Source organism: Telopea speciosissima, chromosome 10, assembly GCF_018873765.1.
Source record: "Telopea speciosissima isolate NSW1024214 ecotype Mountain lineage chromosome 10, Tspe_v1, whole genome shotgun sequence".
In the NCBI taxonomy this organism is placed as follows: domain Eukaryota; kingdom Viridiplantae; phylum Streptophyta; class Magnoliopsida; order Proteales; family Proteaceae; genus Telopea; species Telopea speciosissima.
Genome location: NC_057925.1, coordinates 5,518,427 through 5,533,636, shown reverse-complemented (window position 1 = coordinate 5,533,636; position 15,210 = coordinate 5,518,427). Strand labels below are relative to the sequence as shown.

Sequence of the window (15,210 nt, the reverse complement as noted above, 5' to 3'; positions counted from 1 at the left end):
TTGAACAAAACTAAAAATTCCTACTAGAATCGATATGATTTCAGGATTGAAATTTAGTTTTCAAATAGAAAAAAAGAACCCAATTGGAAATTTGGAATAAGACTGTTTAACTTACATACAGGAAAAAGAATAATTGTTTGATGTGTACATGTACCAGAGAAACACTTATCAATACATTTTTTTGTGACCTACTAAGTCTGGATTTAAGATGAAAATCAGAAAATCAAGTGTATCACAGAGAACGGCCATGCAGTACAGGTTTTCCAGACTTTGAAAATAGGAAGATGAAGCATTTGATGTACAGAAAAATGAAAAAAAAAAAAAAATACAGAGAGAAGAAGGAAAATCAGAGTACCTGGTTAGCCTTGCCTAGAAGTAGATGAGTCACGGCTGGACAGGAGCAAAAAATAAGCTTCCTCTTTCTCTGTACCAAGAACCGAAATCCTTTCAGAACGAAAATTAGAGAGAGAGATCATGGCATGTAAAGAACTAAAATTCCAGGTAAATCCCCTGTACCAACAAAGAAGTTCCAGGTTAGCCTGGTTACCCAATTAGTCCACGCCGTTCCAAATCCCTTGAATAAGATGAGTAAATCCCCTGTACCAACAACAAAATTCCCCTCATTAGGGTTTCAGAACGAAAATGAGAGAGAGAGAGAGAGAGAGAGAGAGAGAGAGAGAGAGAGAGAGAGAGAGAGGGGACAGTCACATAACCTGGTTTGACGTTCGCCGTTCGCCGTTCAAAATGGCAAGACGGAGCTGTTGGTTCCTAGGGTTTGAGAAAACTTCAAGAGCAGAAAATGGAGAATGGCAGAAAGGGGGGAAGATGAAAGGGAAACGTGGGCTTTGAGGTTTATTTTCAAAATAGCATCCCATCGGGTCGGGTTCGTCAATCTGGTCGGGTGAGAGGGGAAGATGGGAGCCAAATGGGATTAAATCGAATCTTAGAATTTAAAACCGTTGGATGCTATTAAGTCCAGGTGGCGCAATCTCAAGGGGGTGCTGCACCGTCCAGCTCCCGCCACGGCTGGACAGGAGCCAGATCCTGTCTATTCACCCATTCAACTGCTCCCAATTCCCATCTTCACTTAAAAAAGTCATATCACTCAGAAGAGTCAAGAAACTGCAGTAGTGGCGTCAGCAGTCAGCAGTACGTAATGCATGGTAACGACACTGTTTTTTTGTGGTGAGGACAAGGAGAAAGGACAAAGAAGTTGAAATATAAAGCAAAAGTGAAACTAAAAGGACTGACGTGTGGGTCGTAGTGTCCCACACGGAAGATCTTTTGTGATTATCAGAATTTTTTCCTTTCATACACACGATGGTTAGTTCATGGTACCGGATTGGATATCGATCATCTTCAAAATTAATATGATACAATACGCTATCGGCATGAATTTGTCGTTTCAAACAAGTTAACTTCTGGGTTTTCTTAAAAATAGGTTTTCAATTATTTTATCTTTTGTTTATACATTATACTATTCCACTGATACCATATCAGCCAAATGTCGGTATCGATCATCTTAAAATTTGTACAATATCGGATGTATTGGGCAATCCAATATCGATACCTCAAACCATGATACACGATTCCAACGACCGTCGCTACTTATGCTTTATAAAACTAAAACATAATTTAGTTGTCGCTTTTTCTAAAATTAAGGCTCAAAAGAAAACCCAAAAAAAAAATAAAGGAGAAAGTTCTTTGGTCGAAAGTGTGGCCTATACCGGCACTCCCATGAGTCTATCTCTCTCCTCCTCATTTGAACAGACATTTCTGCCCCCTTGTTTTGACGAAGAGAGAGATAGACACATGGACGTAGGGGTGTCAATTGGTCCGATTCTGGGCTATCAGTCTGATTTTTTTAAGGTTTTAGTCCTAAGGGATCAGGATCAGAACTGGACCAATAAGTTAATCGGTTCTAAATTTAAGATCCAGGACCATTAACTAATGATTGCGCCGATTCTGGTTTTGGTTCCTTAATGGTTCCAAACAGTCCAATCAAAATTTGAAAAAAAAAAATCCCTAACACATGCTACATATATTTACTAATATTATAATAAGACACTAATTTCAATCACTTCAGACATGATTCAGATAATCACTTGATATATGATTCATTTTTTTTTTTCTCAAATCACATAACTAGTCTATATTACCTCTTGTTTGGTATTAATTAATAAGTAGGAACACCACCACCCTCATAAGTTAGGATTATTTTAAGATATATTCTTAAGTTAATATTCTTAAATGGACCTTAAAAATGTACAGTCAAATCTTTGGTAAAATAGTATATGAGACAAATGGTAGGATCCAGATCTTCTACGGTGTGTTGCCAGTAGCAGCCTAAACGGTGCAGACACAGGACACAGCGCAATGACTGCCTTACCCCCGCTCAGGCAAGGCGCTTGGGCAGGGGTAAGACGGTCATTGCGCTATGCCCCTATGTTTGCATCGCTCAGGCTGCTATGGGCAGCGCACCGTAAAGGATTTGAATTGCAAATGGTAAAGCCAAAATTGAAAACCTAAAAAAATAAAAAGGTTTGACCTTAGCTCTCATGACCTTGAGTCTTAAGAATTATGGTTAGGATGTGAATTTATTCTGGTTTTACCGGTTCCTAATTGGTAGATCAAGAACCGGACCAATAACTTATCGGTAGATCCGAAACCGGACCAATAAGCTATTGGGTGGGTTGGTTCCGGTTCCCAGCGGACTGGTTTCGGTCCAGTTACCGGTTCTGGCGTAGGCCACACTCCCGGACAGAAAACTACTTCCCAAAAAAATACCAGTAAGATTCATCCTCTGTTTACTGAGAAGGGATCAGGTTCTTACCAAAAAACAAAAAAGAAGGGATCAGGTACAAGAACATACAAATGGAATCCACCCCAGGTGGGACCCACATGGTGGATTCCATCTGCCTATGAGGTGTTCTCATACGAGAACTTGATCCTACGTCTTGAGTTTGACTCCGCCTCCCCCCTTGGGACCACCCGCTTGAGAGGAAACTCCCTGATGAACATGGGGGCCCAAGTATCTCCTGGTTTGTGTGTGTTACGGAGTTATACACGAGCCCTGGAGGACTAGTCGGCCAAAGCCCTTATAATTCATGTTCCAAAAAGAAAAAAAACACCAACAAAAGGGATAGATTTTTTATTTTTAGGGAAAATTACATGATTAGCTACTTTTGGGTTTTCATTTACAAAACTGTCCACCCTATGTTTGAGTTAACAAAAGTAGACAAAAACAAGTTTAGTTTTACAAAACTAGACAAAACAGTGACTCTCCTTCCTTCCTCGGTAGTTCCCCTCTGACAAAATCTCTTTTTTTTCCTCTGTTACTTGGGGTAGCAGAGAATGGCGGTGGTTGGGACAAGGGAAGGGTTGTAGGGAACAGAGGATGTCTGGGCAAGAAGGCAATGACAAGGGTAAAATTATCTAAAAAAGTAAGTGTGGGAGGGAGGGACACTATTTTGTCCAATTTTGTAAACCTTAACTTGTTTTTGTCTACTTTTGTTAACTCAAACATAGGGTGGACAGTTTTGTAAATGAAAACCTAAAAGTAGCTAATCATATAATTTTCTCTGTTTTTTTTTTTTGGTAAAGCCAAAAAGGGGTAGATGGAGGTTATATATACTCCCTCCCATGCAGGAATTTTCCACAATCCATTAATGCCTGGAATTTTCCCATGCAGGTTTTAACCTACCTAATCTACCTTGAAACACTATTTGGTTTGTGATGGACTAGAAATATATAGTAAGCACAATTTACAATCCAATTGATAATCCTTTATCAGTTTTTACCCAAAAAACAGATAATCCTTTGTCAATAATACCATAGACTACGATGCAATCATACAAAATCGAATTGAAGGGCCAAATAAAAATTTTTTTTTGGTAAATAACTGCCAAATAATAATAAGCCTATTTTTAATGGTTGGGTTGATATTCATTTTTCGTTTCCTTTTTGGTTTAATAAAAAATTACAAAGAACCTGATAGACTTGATATAATAGAGGAGAATTTTATTGATTCATTTCTACGAGAATACATGCATGGTTTTAGTGCATGGTATCGAATTGGGTATCGGTCATCTTCAAAATCAATACGATAACGATACGGTATCAGTATGGATTGGTCATACAGACAAATTTACCCCTGGGTTTCCTAAAAATGGGTTTTTTCGACTATTTTACCACTTTTTTGTACCATTCCACTGATATGGTATCGGCCAGGTATTGGTAGTCATAACCTTTAAAACTATGCAGTATCAACCATATCGGATCGGATGATCCGATACCGATACCTTAAACCATGATTATGTCTTTATGATATGAAGATGATGATGATAGATAATGGAGAAAAAGCACTCATAAGCGCTTCCTCCTCTTTCTCACTGATTTCTGGTTCAGTTTTTGTTGAACTCTCTTTGCTGTAATCTCTTTGCTTTACAGCTCTTTTTGTGTCTTGAAAGAAGAAGAAGAAGATGTCAGTGTCCTTCCCCTCCCTTAAGGTGGCCTTCGACAAGCTTGCCTCTCCTGAGTTGCGAGACTTCTTAGGCCGATGGGAAATCGACTTGGATGGACTGGAGTCACTGCAGCGGACGTTAGCCGTGATTCATACCTTTTATGATGAAGCTGAAGTGAAACAGTTCACCAACGTTCCTGTGAAACTGTGGCTCAACCCCGTCAAACAAATCCTCTATGATGTACAGGATATATTGGATGAGTTTCTCACTGATCTTCTACGACTGAAATTGGAATCTCATGAATCTCATCACACCCACCATCACCAAACCCAGGTACAGGAACGCAACCCTGCTCCTCTCAGTACTCCAACAAGTGTGAATGTAGTAGTAGTGTTTTTTTTTTTTCCGCTAAAGGGCAATTTTATTAGAAGAAAAAAGAAATTACACAAATCTGTGTCTAGGCAGCCCCAAAGCGTCCTGCTCCAGGAGCTCACCAATATGTTTTGGAATAGTACAATTTAATACTGATTGCCCGGTTCTCGTAGCCTTTTTAGCAAGGAAATCCGCAATGAAATTTGCCTCTATAGCAGTGAATGATCTTCCAGTTGCAGGACAGCAAAAAAAGGCTTTATCACTAACCATTTTTGCTGGATCCACCAAGGGAACTTAAAAGACTGCATAGACATCACCACCGAAGCCGAGTCTGACTCAATCCATAAGTTAGAAAGACCCATCTCCTTAGCCATAAAGAGACCCATCTTCTTAATTTGTTGAAATCAATCTGGTACAGATTCTGTGGTGTTAATGTAAAATATTTTCCTTCATTGAGATCAATTCTCCAAAGGAGATTATATAGAGATTACATGATAGAATTCTAATCAAACTATACAAGGTAAGAGAAGAAAAGAGATTACATAAAATATAGACTTTACATATAAGAGAAAAAGGTTATCAGGGACCCGATCCATATCGCATGTGAGAGGCAATATGGAGAGTCCAAGAATGGAAGTGAATCTGTATCGGATAATACACCCCCTCAAGGTGGAGAATCAGGCAACCGAATCTTCAGCTAGCTTGTCCCGTAAAAATTGATAACGAACAATGCCAAGAGCCTTCATGAATGTGTCGGCGAGCTGATCATGTGTGGAAATGAGCTGAACTTTTAACTGTCTCTTTGCAACACGATCACAAACAAAGTGAAAATCGATTTCCACATGCTTAGTTCGAGCATGGAAAACCGGATTTGCAGAAAGATAGGCAGCGCCAATTTTGTCACACCACAAGATAGGAGAACCATGTAGAGGATAACCCAATTTACCAAATAACGACTCCAACCAAATAAGTTCAGCCGCTGCGTCAGCTAAGGCCTTGTACTCAGCCTCTGTAGAAGACCATGCTACAGTTTTTTGTTTGCGGGATGTCCAAGAAATAAGATTTGGACCAAGGAAATTGTGAAGCCACCAGTGGACTTGCTGCCAGAACCATCACCTGCCCAATCTGCATCAAAAAATGCCTGAGGTGAATGGAAAGGTGAACGCTCAAGAAGTAAACCATGAATGCGTGTACTCTTCAAGTAACGAAGTATTTGCTTAACAAGCTGCCAATGATCAGTGGTGGGAGCATGCATGTTGTGACACACACGATTAACCGCAAAAGCAACATCAGGACGAGTTAGTGTCACTTATTAGAGAGCACCCACAACTGATCGATACTCAGTTGGTTCAGACATAGGCGCACCCCCTGAAACTGATGGCTTGGTAGTAGTGGCCATGGGAGTTGTCATAGGTTTGCAGTTAACCATTCCAGTGTGCCGTAATAGATTAGAGATATGACGTGATTGGGAGAGGAGCAGACCCTTGGAATGAGGAATGGCCTCAATGCCTAGGAAAAAATGTAGAAGGCCAAGATCGTTTATGGAAAACTCACCAAATAACTGTTGAAGTAGAAACGAAACCACAGAGGAATTACTGCCAGTAACAAGGATATCATCAACATAGATCAATATGTAACACACACAGAACTAGCACAACGAACAAAAAAGAGACGTATTAGTTTTGGAGCCAATAAAATCGATCTGCAAAAGAAATTCCGAAATTCTGTGAAACCAAGCCTTGAGCACCTGTTTGAGACCATAAAGTGAACGATGAAGGCGACAAACATGATTTGGGTGAGCCAAATCAATGAAACCCGGGGGTTGGGACATATAGACCTCCTCCTGGAGGCGCCCGTGAAGAAATGCATTACTAACATCCAACTGATGAATGGCCAACCTTGAGAGACTGCAATGGAAAGAACACACCGAATAGTGGTGGGTTTAATTACAGGACTGAAAGTCTCCCCATAATCTAGGCCATGTTGATCGTGAAATCTTTTCACAACCAAACACACCTCATAGTGCTCAAGAGTACCATCAGCGGTGCGCTTGATGCGATACATCCATTTGCAACCAATTAGATTCATAGTAGGTAACCTGGGAACCAAAGACCATGTCCCGTTACGAACCAAAGCATTAAATTCATCCGCCATTGCAACACGCCATTCTGGACTTTTCAAAGCTTGGGAAACACAAGTAGGCTCAACCAAATCATTAGTAGCAGTTAAAGCATGAGGGTGAGGCCGAAGGCGCATTGGGTGAGTGAAGGCCGGGTTGGGGGCAAAAAACGAAGAGGCAGCAGAGGTTGTTGAGTGTATGTCATGAAGGGATCTGGTTTTGGGTGGAGGAGAAGGTATGATTCGAGGAGGGGAATTTGGGGTTGGTGTAGGGGAGGGTAAAACATCTCCCAAGGGTATCGGGGAATGGGTAGAGGAGGGGTTGGCTGGTGGCACAACGACAATTGATGCTGGTAAGGGCGAACCAGGGGGTGGGAGTGAGGTGAAGAGGGAACTTAAATGGGGGAACCAGCCCAAGGAATAGGCAAAATTAAAGGAGACGAAAGTGGAGAACCCATGATAGATCGAGAAAAAGAAAATTGAGTTTTGTCAAAGCGAACATGATGACCAATATAATAACAATTAGTGGGGAATATGCAAACAACGATAGCTAGTATGAGAAGGGCTGTAGCCTAGGAACACACACGAAAGAGAGCGAAAATCCAACTTATGCTGATTATATGGTTGTGGGTATGGAAAACACAAACACCCAAAAACTCTAAGAAAAGAATAATCCGGGATTTATGGAAAATTAGTTGAAAAGGAAAAACACCATTTGAGACAAAGGACGGCATTCAATTAATTAAGTATATTGCCGTTTCAAAAGCAAAAGTCCAGTAATGTTGGGGAACAGACCCATGAGCAAGAAGGGATACACCAATGTCAACGCTATGGCAATGACGACGTTCAACCGCCCCTTGTTGCTCATGAGTATGAGGAGAAGAAATATTATGAGAAATACCAACTTTTTGAAAGAAAGCAAGAAGAGTGCGAAATTCCCCACCCCAGTCAGTTTGGATTGCCTTAAGTTTAAGCCCAAAATGACGATCAACAAGCTTTTGGAATTGAAGAAAAATATTAAACACATCAGACTTACGCACAAGGGGGTAAAACCAAATAAATTTGGTATTATTGTCCACAAAGATTACATAAAACCGATGACCAGATAAAGATGGGGTGGGGGCGGGGCCCCAAACATCACTAAAAACAAGATCAAGAGGAAACAAACTACGACTAGCAGTAACTGGTAAAGTTAAATGACTGGCTTTGCCTAGTTGGCAAGTCGTACAAAGATCACTAAGACGGCACGAAACATAGGGTAAACCACTAATATTCAGCATATGACGGAGAAGACGCTAGTGCAAATGTCCTAGGCAACGATGCCATTGTATTCTTCAAATTGGGAGAGAGATTGGAGGTCAAGTGTGACATGGTGAGAAGCACCCGTGTCAGGATACCAGGGGAGAGTGGTGAAAGGGTGTGGGGTTGGTAATAGAGGAGGGTTAGGGTAGCCATAGTGAGAGTTGGAGGTAGGGTAAGTGTTGTGGACGGTAGGTGGATAGGTAGGGGATAATATGAAATGGAAGGGGTATTTGGGTTACCAGGCTGTTGGCGGTAGTAGCATCAATCAGTCGAGTGGTTTGAGCAGCGGCAAATTGAGTACCAAAAACGTCCATAAGAAGGGCCAAATTGGAAACCAATGGGGCCGCCACGCTCACAACCACCACAGCCGCGACCTCCACAGCCACCACGTCCACCACGAGTGGAGGAGGAGGTAGAATCAAAAGAGGAGTTGGATCACAGAGCCATACTGACTGAAGGAGAGCCAACAGGTGCAGGTGCATCAGAAATTGTGAGTTTTATCATCAAAGTGCCATGAAGAAATTCATGACTGAGAAGCATCGCATGAAGGTCATCATATGATATTGGATTTGTGCGAGTGAGCAAGGAAGAGACCATGTCACGAAAGTCCGATTTCAAACCACGAAATATATGAAGATTAAATGCACTTGGACACAATTCTTGGCCGAGAGCATTGAGTTCCGCCGTGATAGACTTGGCACACTGTAAGAACTGAGAAACGGGCTCTTCAAGTTTTTGTTGTAAGTCTTGAAGAGCCATGTTGAGAGACATTATACGGCTTTCAGAAGGAGAGGGGTACGTTGTGAAGAGTGTTTGTCAGATATCACAGATTGTTTTCTTACCATTAACCAGTGGGAAAACTTCTTCAGTTAGAGAAGCAATGAGAAGAGAGTGGATGATAGAATTTTGGCGACGCCGTTGTGCAGCCCCAATGGGATCAGCAGGGCAGGGAGTGGTTCCATTGAGGCACCCGAAAAGGTTTTGACCATCAAGAAACGGTTCAATCTGAGTTTGCTAGAAGAGAGAGTTTTTAGAAGTAAGTTTGATGGATATGTAGTGATGTACATTAGGAAAAGAGGGAGAAGAAGAGGGAGCAGTGGAGGGCTGTATAGTAGTGAGAAGACCAGCACCGATGGTGATGGTGTTGTCACCCATTGAAAGAGGAGAAGCCAGGACTGGTGGTGGAAAAAAAAAAAAGGGAACTAGTTGGAGTTTAGGAGGCTCTATATACCATGTTAATGTAAAATATTTTCCTTGATTGAGATCAATTCTCCAAAGGAGATTATATAGAAGATTACATGATAGAATCCTAATCAAACTATACAAGTTAAGAGAAGAAAAGAGATTACATAAAATATATACTTTACATATAAGAGAAAAAGGGTTTCTATAAGGAATCCCATCCATATCGCATGTGAGAGGAGATGTGGAGAGTCCAAGAATGGAAGGGAATCTATATCGGATAATATATGGTTAAAGGGCATCAATGAAACCTTAAAAAGGAATAAAAGGTATTAGGCTTAAGGTTTATATTGTTATAACATCGCTAAATGCTGCTGTTGCAGGGAAATGATAGGCTTGGATCAGATGGAGGGGATGTCAACGAGAGGTTAAAAATGCTCAAATTGGAATCTGAATATCAGATCCACTCTCAACAAACCCAACAGGTACTCAAATCTTTTCCTCTCTTTTTTTTTTTTTTTTTTTTTTTGCTTTTTATTGTTGTTTAAACCATTTTCCTCTCACTCCATATGTGAAAGTAGTACTGCTTCTGTGTTCTTGTTTTTTTTTTTTTTTTTTTCTTTCCCGCAGTCTGGTTCAAAATCTGTGGATATCAGGGAAGAGCTACAGAGAATTAAAAGGTTTGGATCAAAAGTAAGGGATATCAATGAGAAGTTAAAAAGTGTAATACAAGAAGGTGATGCTCTAGGTTTAATGAACTCAACCATGGGATCTGCATCCTCAAGGCCCAGGGTATTCAGTGAAAGGCCACCAACGAGTTCTTGAGTGATTAAATCTGACATTTTTGGCAGAGACGATGATAAGTGGGAGATTGTTAAATGGTTGCAATCAAACGAAACTGCAAGTTCCAGTGACAATAATGATAAAAATTTCTCGGTGCTACCCATAGTTGGTATGGGTGGAGCTGGAAAGACGACCCTTGCTCAACTTGTTTATAATGAGACCACAATTGAGAAGTATTTTCAGCTAAAAATTTGGGTATGTGTATCAGAAGACTTTGATGTGGTGAGGTTAACAAAAGAAATTCTCGAGTCTGCAACTAGGACATCCCCTTCTTCTAATTCACTAGATGTGCTACAGTCAAAACTTATAGAAGCATTGCAAAAAAAAAGATTCTTATTGGTTCTTGATGACATGTGGAATAAGGATGACGAGATATGGGATGCCTTAACCACTCCTTTTGCATTCGGCAAACCAGGAAGCAAGATATTGGTTACAACAAGGAACAAATACGTTGCATCAATGGTGCGCATTGTAGAGAACGATCATGATCTAAAAGGTCTATCAAATGATGATTGTTTAGATTTGGTTAGAAAGCACGCATTCATGGATGGTGATTCATGTGACGCAAAGCGAAAGATGAAAGTTTTTGGAGAAAAAATTGTGAAGAAATGTAAGGGTTTGCCTTTGGCTGTGAAGACACTTGCACGCCTCTTGCGAAATAAAAAGGAGAACATTGAGTGGGAAGATATTTTGGAAAATGAAACATGGAATTTGAAAGAGGGTAAGATCCTTCCATCGCTCATGTTGAGCTACCATCATCTTCCACCACTTCTGAAGATTTGCTTCCAATATTGTGCTTTGTTTCCCAAGGACTACGTATTTGACAAGATTGATTTAGTCATGTTATGGATGGCGGAAGGTATTGTTCAACCAAAACCAAAAGGAAAGAAACGGGTGGAAGATATAGGGGCTGAGTATTTTAATGAACTATTTATGAGGTCCTTTTTCGAGTTATCTAACCGTCGTCCTAATCATCCGGCATCCCCTTTTCATACGCCACTACCACTGGATACTTATGAATGTGAGTTCCATAACTTATCAAAAGAAATTCACATTAGATCATTTTTTGAGTCATCTAGTCACATAGGTTCAGGATTTGTGATGCATGATCTGATCCATGACTTGGCAGAATTTGTTTCGGATGGAATATATTGTAGGAAAGAAAAGTCATCCCAAGTTGTTACAACAATAGCTCGTCACATGTCCTACCTTAGGACTGAATTTAATGTTGGCACAACAGAACATGTGGTCATGAATGAAAGCTTACGCACCGTTCTACATCTAGATGGCCCTCCTTATTCCTACAGGAAGTTTTTGTCCACCATACCATTCCAATTCCAATTCCTAATTATGAAAAGAGGGACTTGCCTAATTCAATTGGCAAGTTGAAACATCTAAGGCTTCTTGATCTCTCAGGTTCTGCTATTGTGGGGTTACCTAACTCAATTACAAGGCTTTACAATTTACAAACACTGGTCCTAAATGACTATTGGAATCTTAGAGAGTTTCCTGAAGATATGGGTAACCTCATAAACCTTTGGCATCTTTTTCTCCCTTTACAGTCAGAAGAGGATTATTTCTATAATATGCCATTAGGAGTGGGAAACTTAACTAGTCTTCAGACATTGAGCACATTCATTATGGGGCCAAAAAATAGTAGCGAGTTGAGGAACTTGTCCCAACAACTCCGTGGGAGTCTGGACATTTCAAATTTGGTAAATGTAAGCTATTATAATGAGGCAGAAGCCATGATGGACAGTTTAAAGAACAAGACACACCTTCTTGGGCTACGACTGCGGTGGAGTGCTTATGCAAGCAATGATAGTTTTCCTAATTTGGAAAGAAATGAAAAAGTAGAGGAGGATGTACTGGACCGATTACAACCTCCTACAAATCTTGAAGCGATATGGATTCAAAACTATGGTGGTACGCGATTCCCAAGCTGGATAGAAAATCCTTCCTTCTCTAATTTAGAGACTGTGTGTCTCTTTAATTGTCGGAAATGTAGGTTTCTACCTCATCTTAACCAACTGCCCTCTCTCAAATACCTACACATCAACAATTGCAATATTGCTATAAACAGGATGGGAGCAGGTGAGTTTTCAGCTAATAATCATCAATTTAGAGCATTGGAGACATTACGTATTGAAAGTATGGATGAGTGGGAGGAGTGGCCCGAATTGGTTGGAGAAGAAAAAGAAAAAGATGGAGGACAATTCCCTTGCCTCCGTGAGTTGATTATAGGTGGATGTCACAAGCTAAGGATGATCTGTCTCTGCTTTCCTGTCTTGGTGAAGCTGGAAATAAAATATTGTGATGACCTGACTGAACTACCTAGGCTTCTTCTATCATTACAACAATTCAATATTCATGAATGTCCAAAATTGGTGGCACTTCCAAGTCTTCCATCCATTGAAAGGTTGAATTTGGTGAAATGTGACCAAATAACAACATTGTCTGACTCTCACCACCCATCATCAGCAGCAGCAGTAGTAGCAGCAACAATACCAACAACATGTGGTGTTGATTACTCATTACATCGTCTCTGTGATCTGTCAATTGCGGATTGTCCCAATTTGAGAGAATTAACAGACATCCTTCCTTCCTTGGAGACACTCCGCATGAGAAATTGCAAAGAATTTTGTTACATTCCCAAACTTCCATCTGTGAAGGTTTTGAGTTTGGAGAGATGTAAGGGGATGGAATTCAAAAACAAAACGGTGCCTCATTTCTCATCACTTTCCTCGCTGTTTATTAATGATTTGTCAAATCTTAAATCGCTGCCTGATGGGTTTATGCACCACATGACAGTACTTCGAGAATTGTATATCTATAGTTGTAGAGAGCTTACGGTTCTTTTTCTTCAGAACGAGAGTACTGGATTTGATCTCCAGCTTCTTCCTTCAAGCCTTGAGCATTTGTTCATCTCCAATTGTGACAAACTATTGAAGCTACCACAAAGCATGTGCAATCTACTTTGTCTCCAAGAATTTGAAATTCAAAGTTGCTCTGCTCTTGTGTCCTTCCCGGAAACAGGGTTACCAACTGCGCTTCAACGATTGGTGATCAGAGATTGTGGGAGTTTCGAAGCCCTGCCCATGGGACTACATACTCTAACGTCTCTCCAAAATCTTGAAATCACAAGTTGTCCAGTTGTTGTATCCTTCCCGGAAACAGGGTTACCCACTACTGCGCTTCAACGATTGGTGATTGGAGATTGCAAGAATCTAGAGTCCTTGCCAATGGGATTACTGCACAACCTCACAGCCCTCCAAAGATTAGAAATCAAAAAGTGCCCTGCTCTTGAGTTCTTTCCAGACATGGGGTTACCCACCGCGCTTCAGGAGCTACTGATTCTAAAATGTGCGAAGCTGAATTTTTTGCCCAACGAGCTGCACAAACTCACAAATCTTCAACACCTGAAGATTGTGGAATGCTCTTCTCTCATGGATTGCAAGAATCAAGAACCCCTCCTCTACTGGGGTTTTCGTAATCTCACCACTCTTCAATCTCTCGTCATTAGTGGATGTCCCACTCTCGTCTCCATTTCAAAGGGCATGCTTCCCACCAATCTTATGTCTCTGGACATCAAGAACTGCCCAATTCTCGAATCCCTGCATGATGGACTCTCTGACCGAACCTCTCTCAAACAATTGATTATTCAGAATTGTCCATTGCTAACACAACGGTGCAAAGAGAAGGAAGGAGAAGAATTGTCCAAGATTTCCCATATCCCTGATATATTAATAGATGGCAAACGAACAATATTCAAGCCTAACCACTCTAATTGAGGTATTTTTCTTCTGCAATATGAAATGTATGATTACTATTTTTTTACTTTATGATATGCTATGCCATGTCTAAATTTAACTTAATTTGTCTTTCTAGAAGAATGGCGAGATGTGAAGAACATGACTCGATGATGCAACAGACATGCATACCAGATCATTATTATAGGAATTTCTCTCAAGGTGGAATGTTTATCCTAAAGTGCTCAAGAATGAAGAGGCAAAGCGACATGGCAATTGCATGGAAATTTTCAGCTAATTAGTGCTGCCTAGCATCGCGTCTATAATCACTTCTCAGCATCCCATTTGTGTTTCAGGTAGGGTCTCCAATTACTGCTTAGATTTGAGTAACCAAAGAGCAGAAAATAAAATGGGAAATTTTTTTTATTTTTTCCTGTGTTTCATGCTGTCTTCTCATCAATTGACTTGTGAGGGTTTTTTTTAGGTATCTAAGGAACCAAAGACCAGAAAACAAAATATGCAATGACTGATTTAGACCCTAACCAACCATATTTGATTGATGAGAATGTGGCATTTATCCATCATGAAGTTCTTGAATGCTTATTTTAGTGGATCCTTCTTTGATGCTTATGGTGTGAAGCATGCTCCTTCTCTGTTCTTCAATTTTACTTTTGAAGTGATTTGGACTTGACCAACAATTTTTGTATGCTATGCAATCTGCAGGTAAGGAAGAGCCTTTGAAACTTGAAGGGAATGCTTTTGAAAGTGGTACATGTGGAAAAGGAGGGTGCTTTAAATTACTTGGTGAAGCTGGAAAAGTCACGAATGAGCAGGATTATGCGTTAGAGCTTCCAATGGGAAGCCCTGCTCTGTCAGCACATATTGGTGACGCAAATACTGAGATAGGTCATATAACTTCGGCAAAAATTGTATGCTAAATCTCTGGAAATTGGATATACATTTTGTTTGTAATTTGTTGCTGAGATTTGGTGTGGTAACTGGGAAATCTCTTCCTTTGTAGGTTACTGGAGCCACTGTCCAAATGCTGAAGAAGTCAAGCAGAGCTTTTGGACACTTTTAAGGGAATTCAACCTCGGACATAAAGCTCAATCCAGATCAAAAAGTGAGTTCCATTTTTATGTTATAGGAAACTTTTCAGAATCCAGATTAGTCAAAGTAAG

The 15,210-nt window shown here is 40.4% G+C and overlaps 1 protein-coding gene across 1 annotated transcript in view; it reads left to right on the top strand.

Annotated features, from left to right (window-relative positions):
* The window catches only part of LOC122642316 (putative disease resistance protein RGA4), a 38,923-nt gene extending 24,852 nt beyond the window's left edge, over positions 1–14,071 (top strand). Inside the window, exons 3-4 of the mRNA XM_043835754.1 lie at positions 10,118–11,301; positions 11,697–14,071. Of these exons, the coding sequence (XP_043691689.1) occupies positions 10,392–11,301; positions 11,697–14,071 (3,285 nt within the window). The 5' untranslated portion in view covers positions 10,118–10,391. The remainder of the gene's footprint in view (positions 1–10,117; positions 11,302–11,696) is intronic.
* Positions 14,072–15,210: the final 1,139 nt, after the last annotated feature.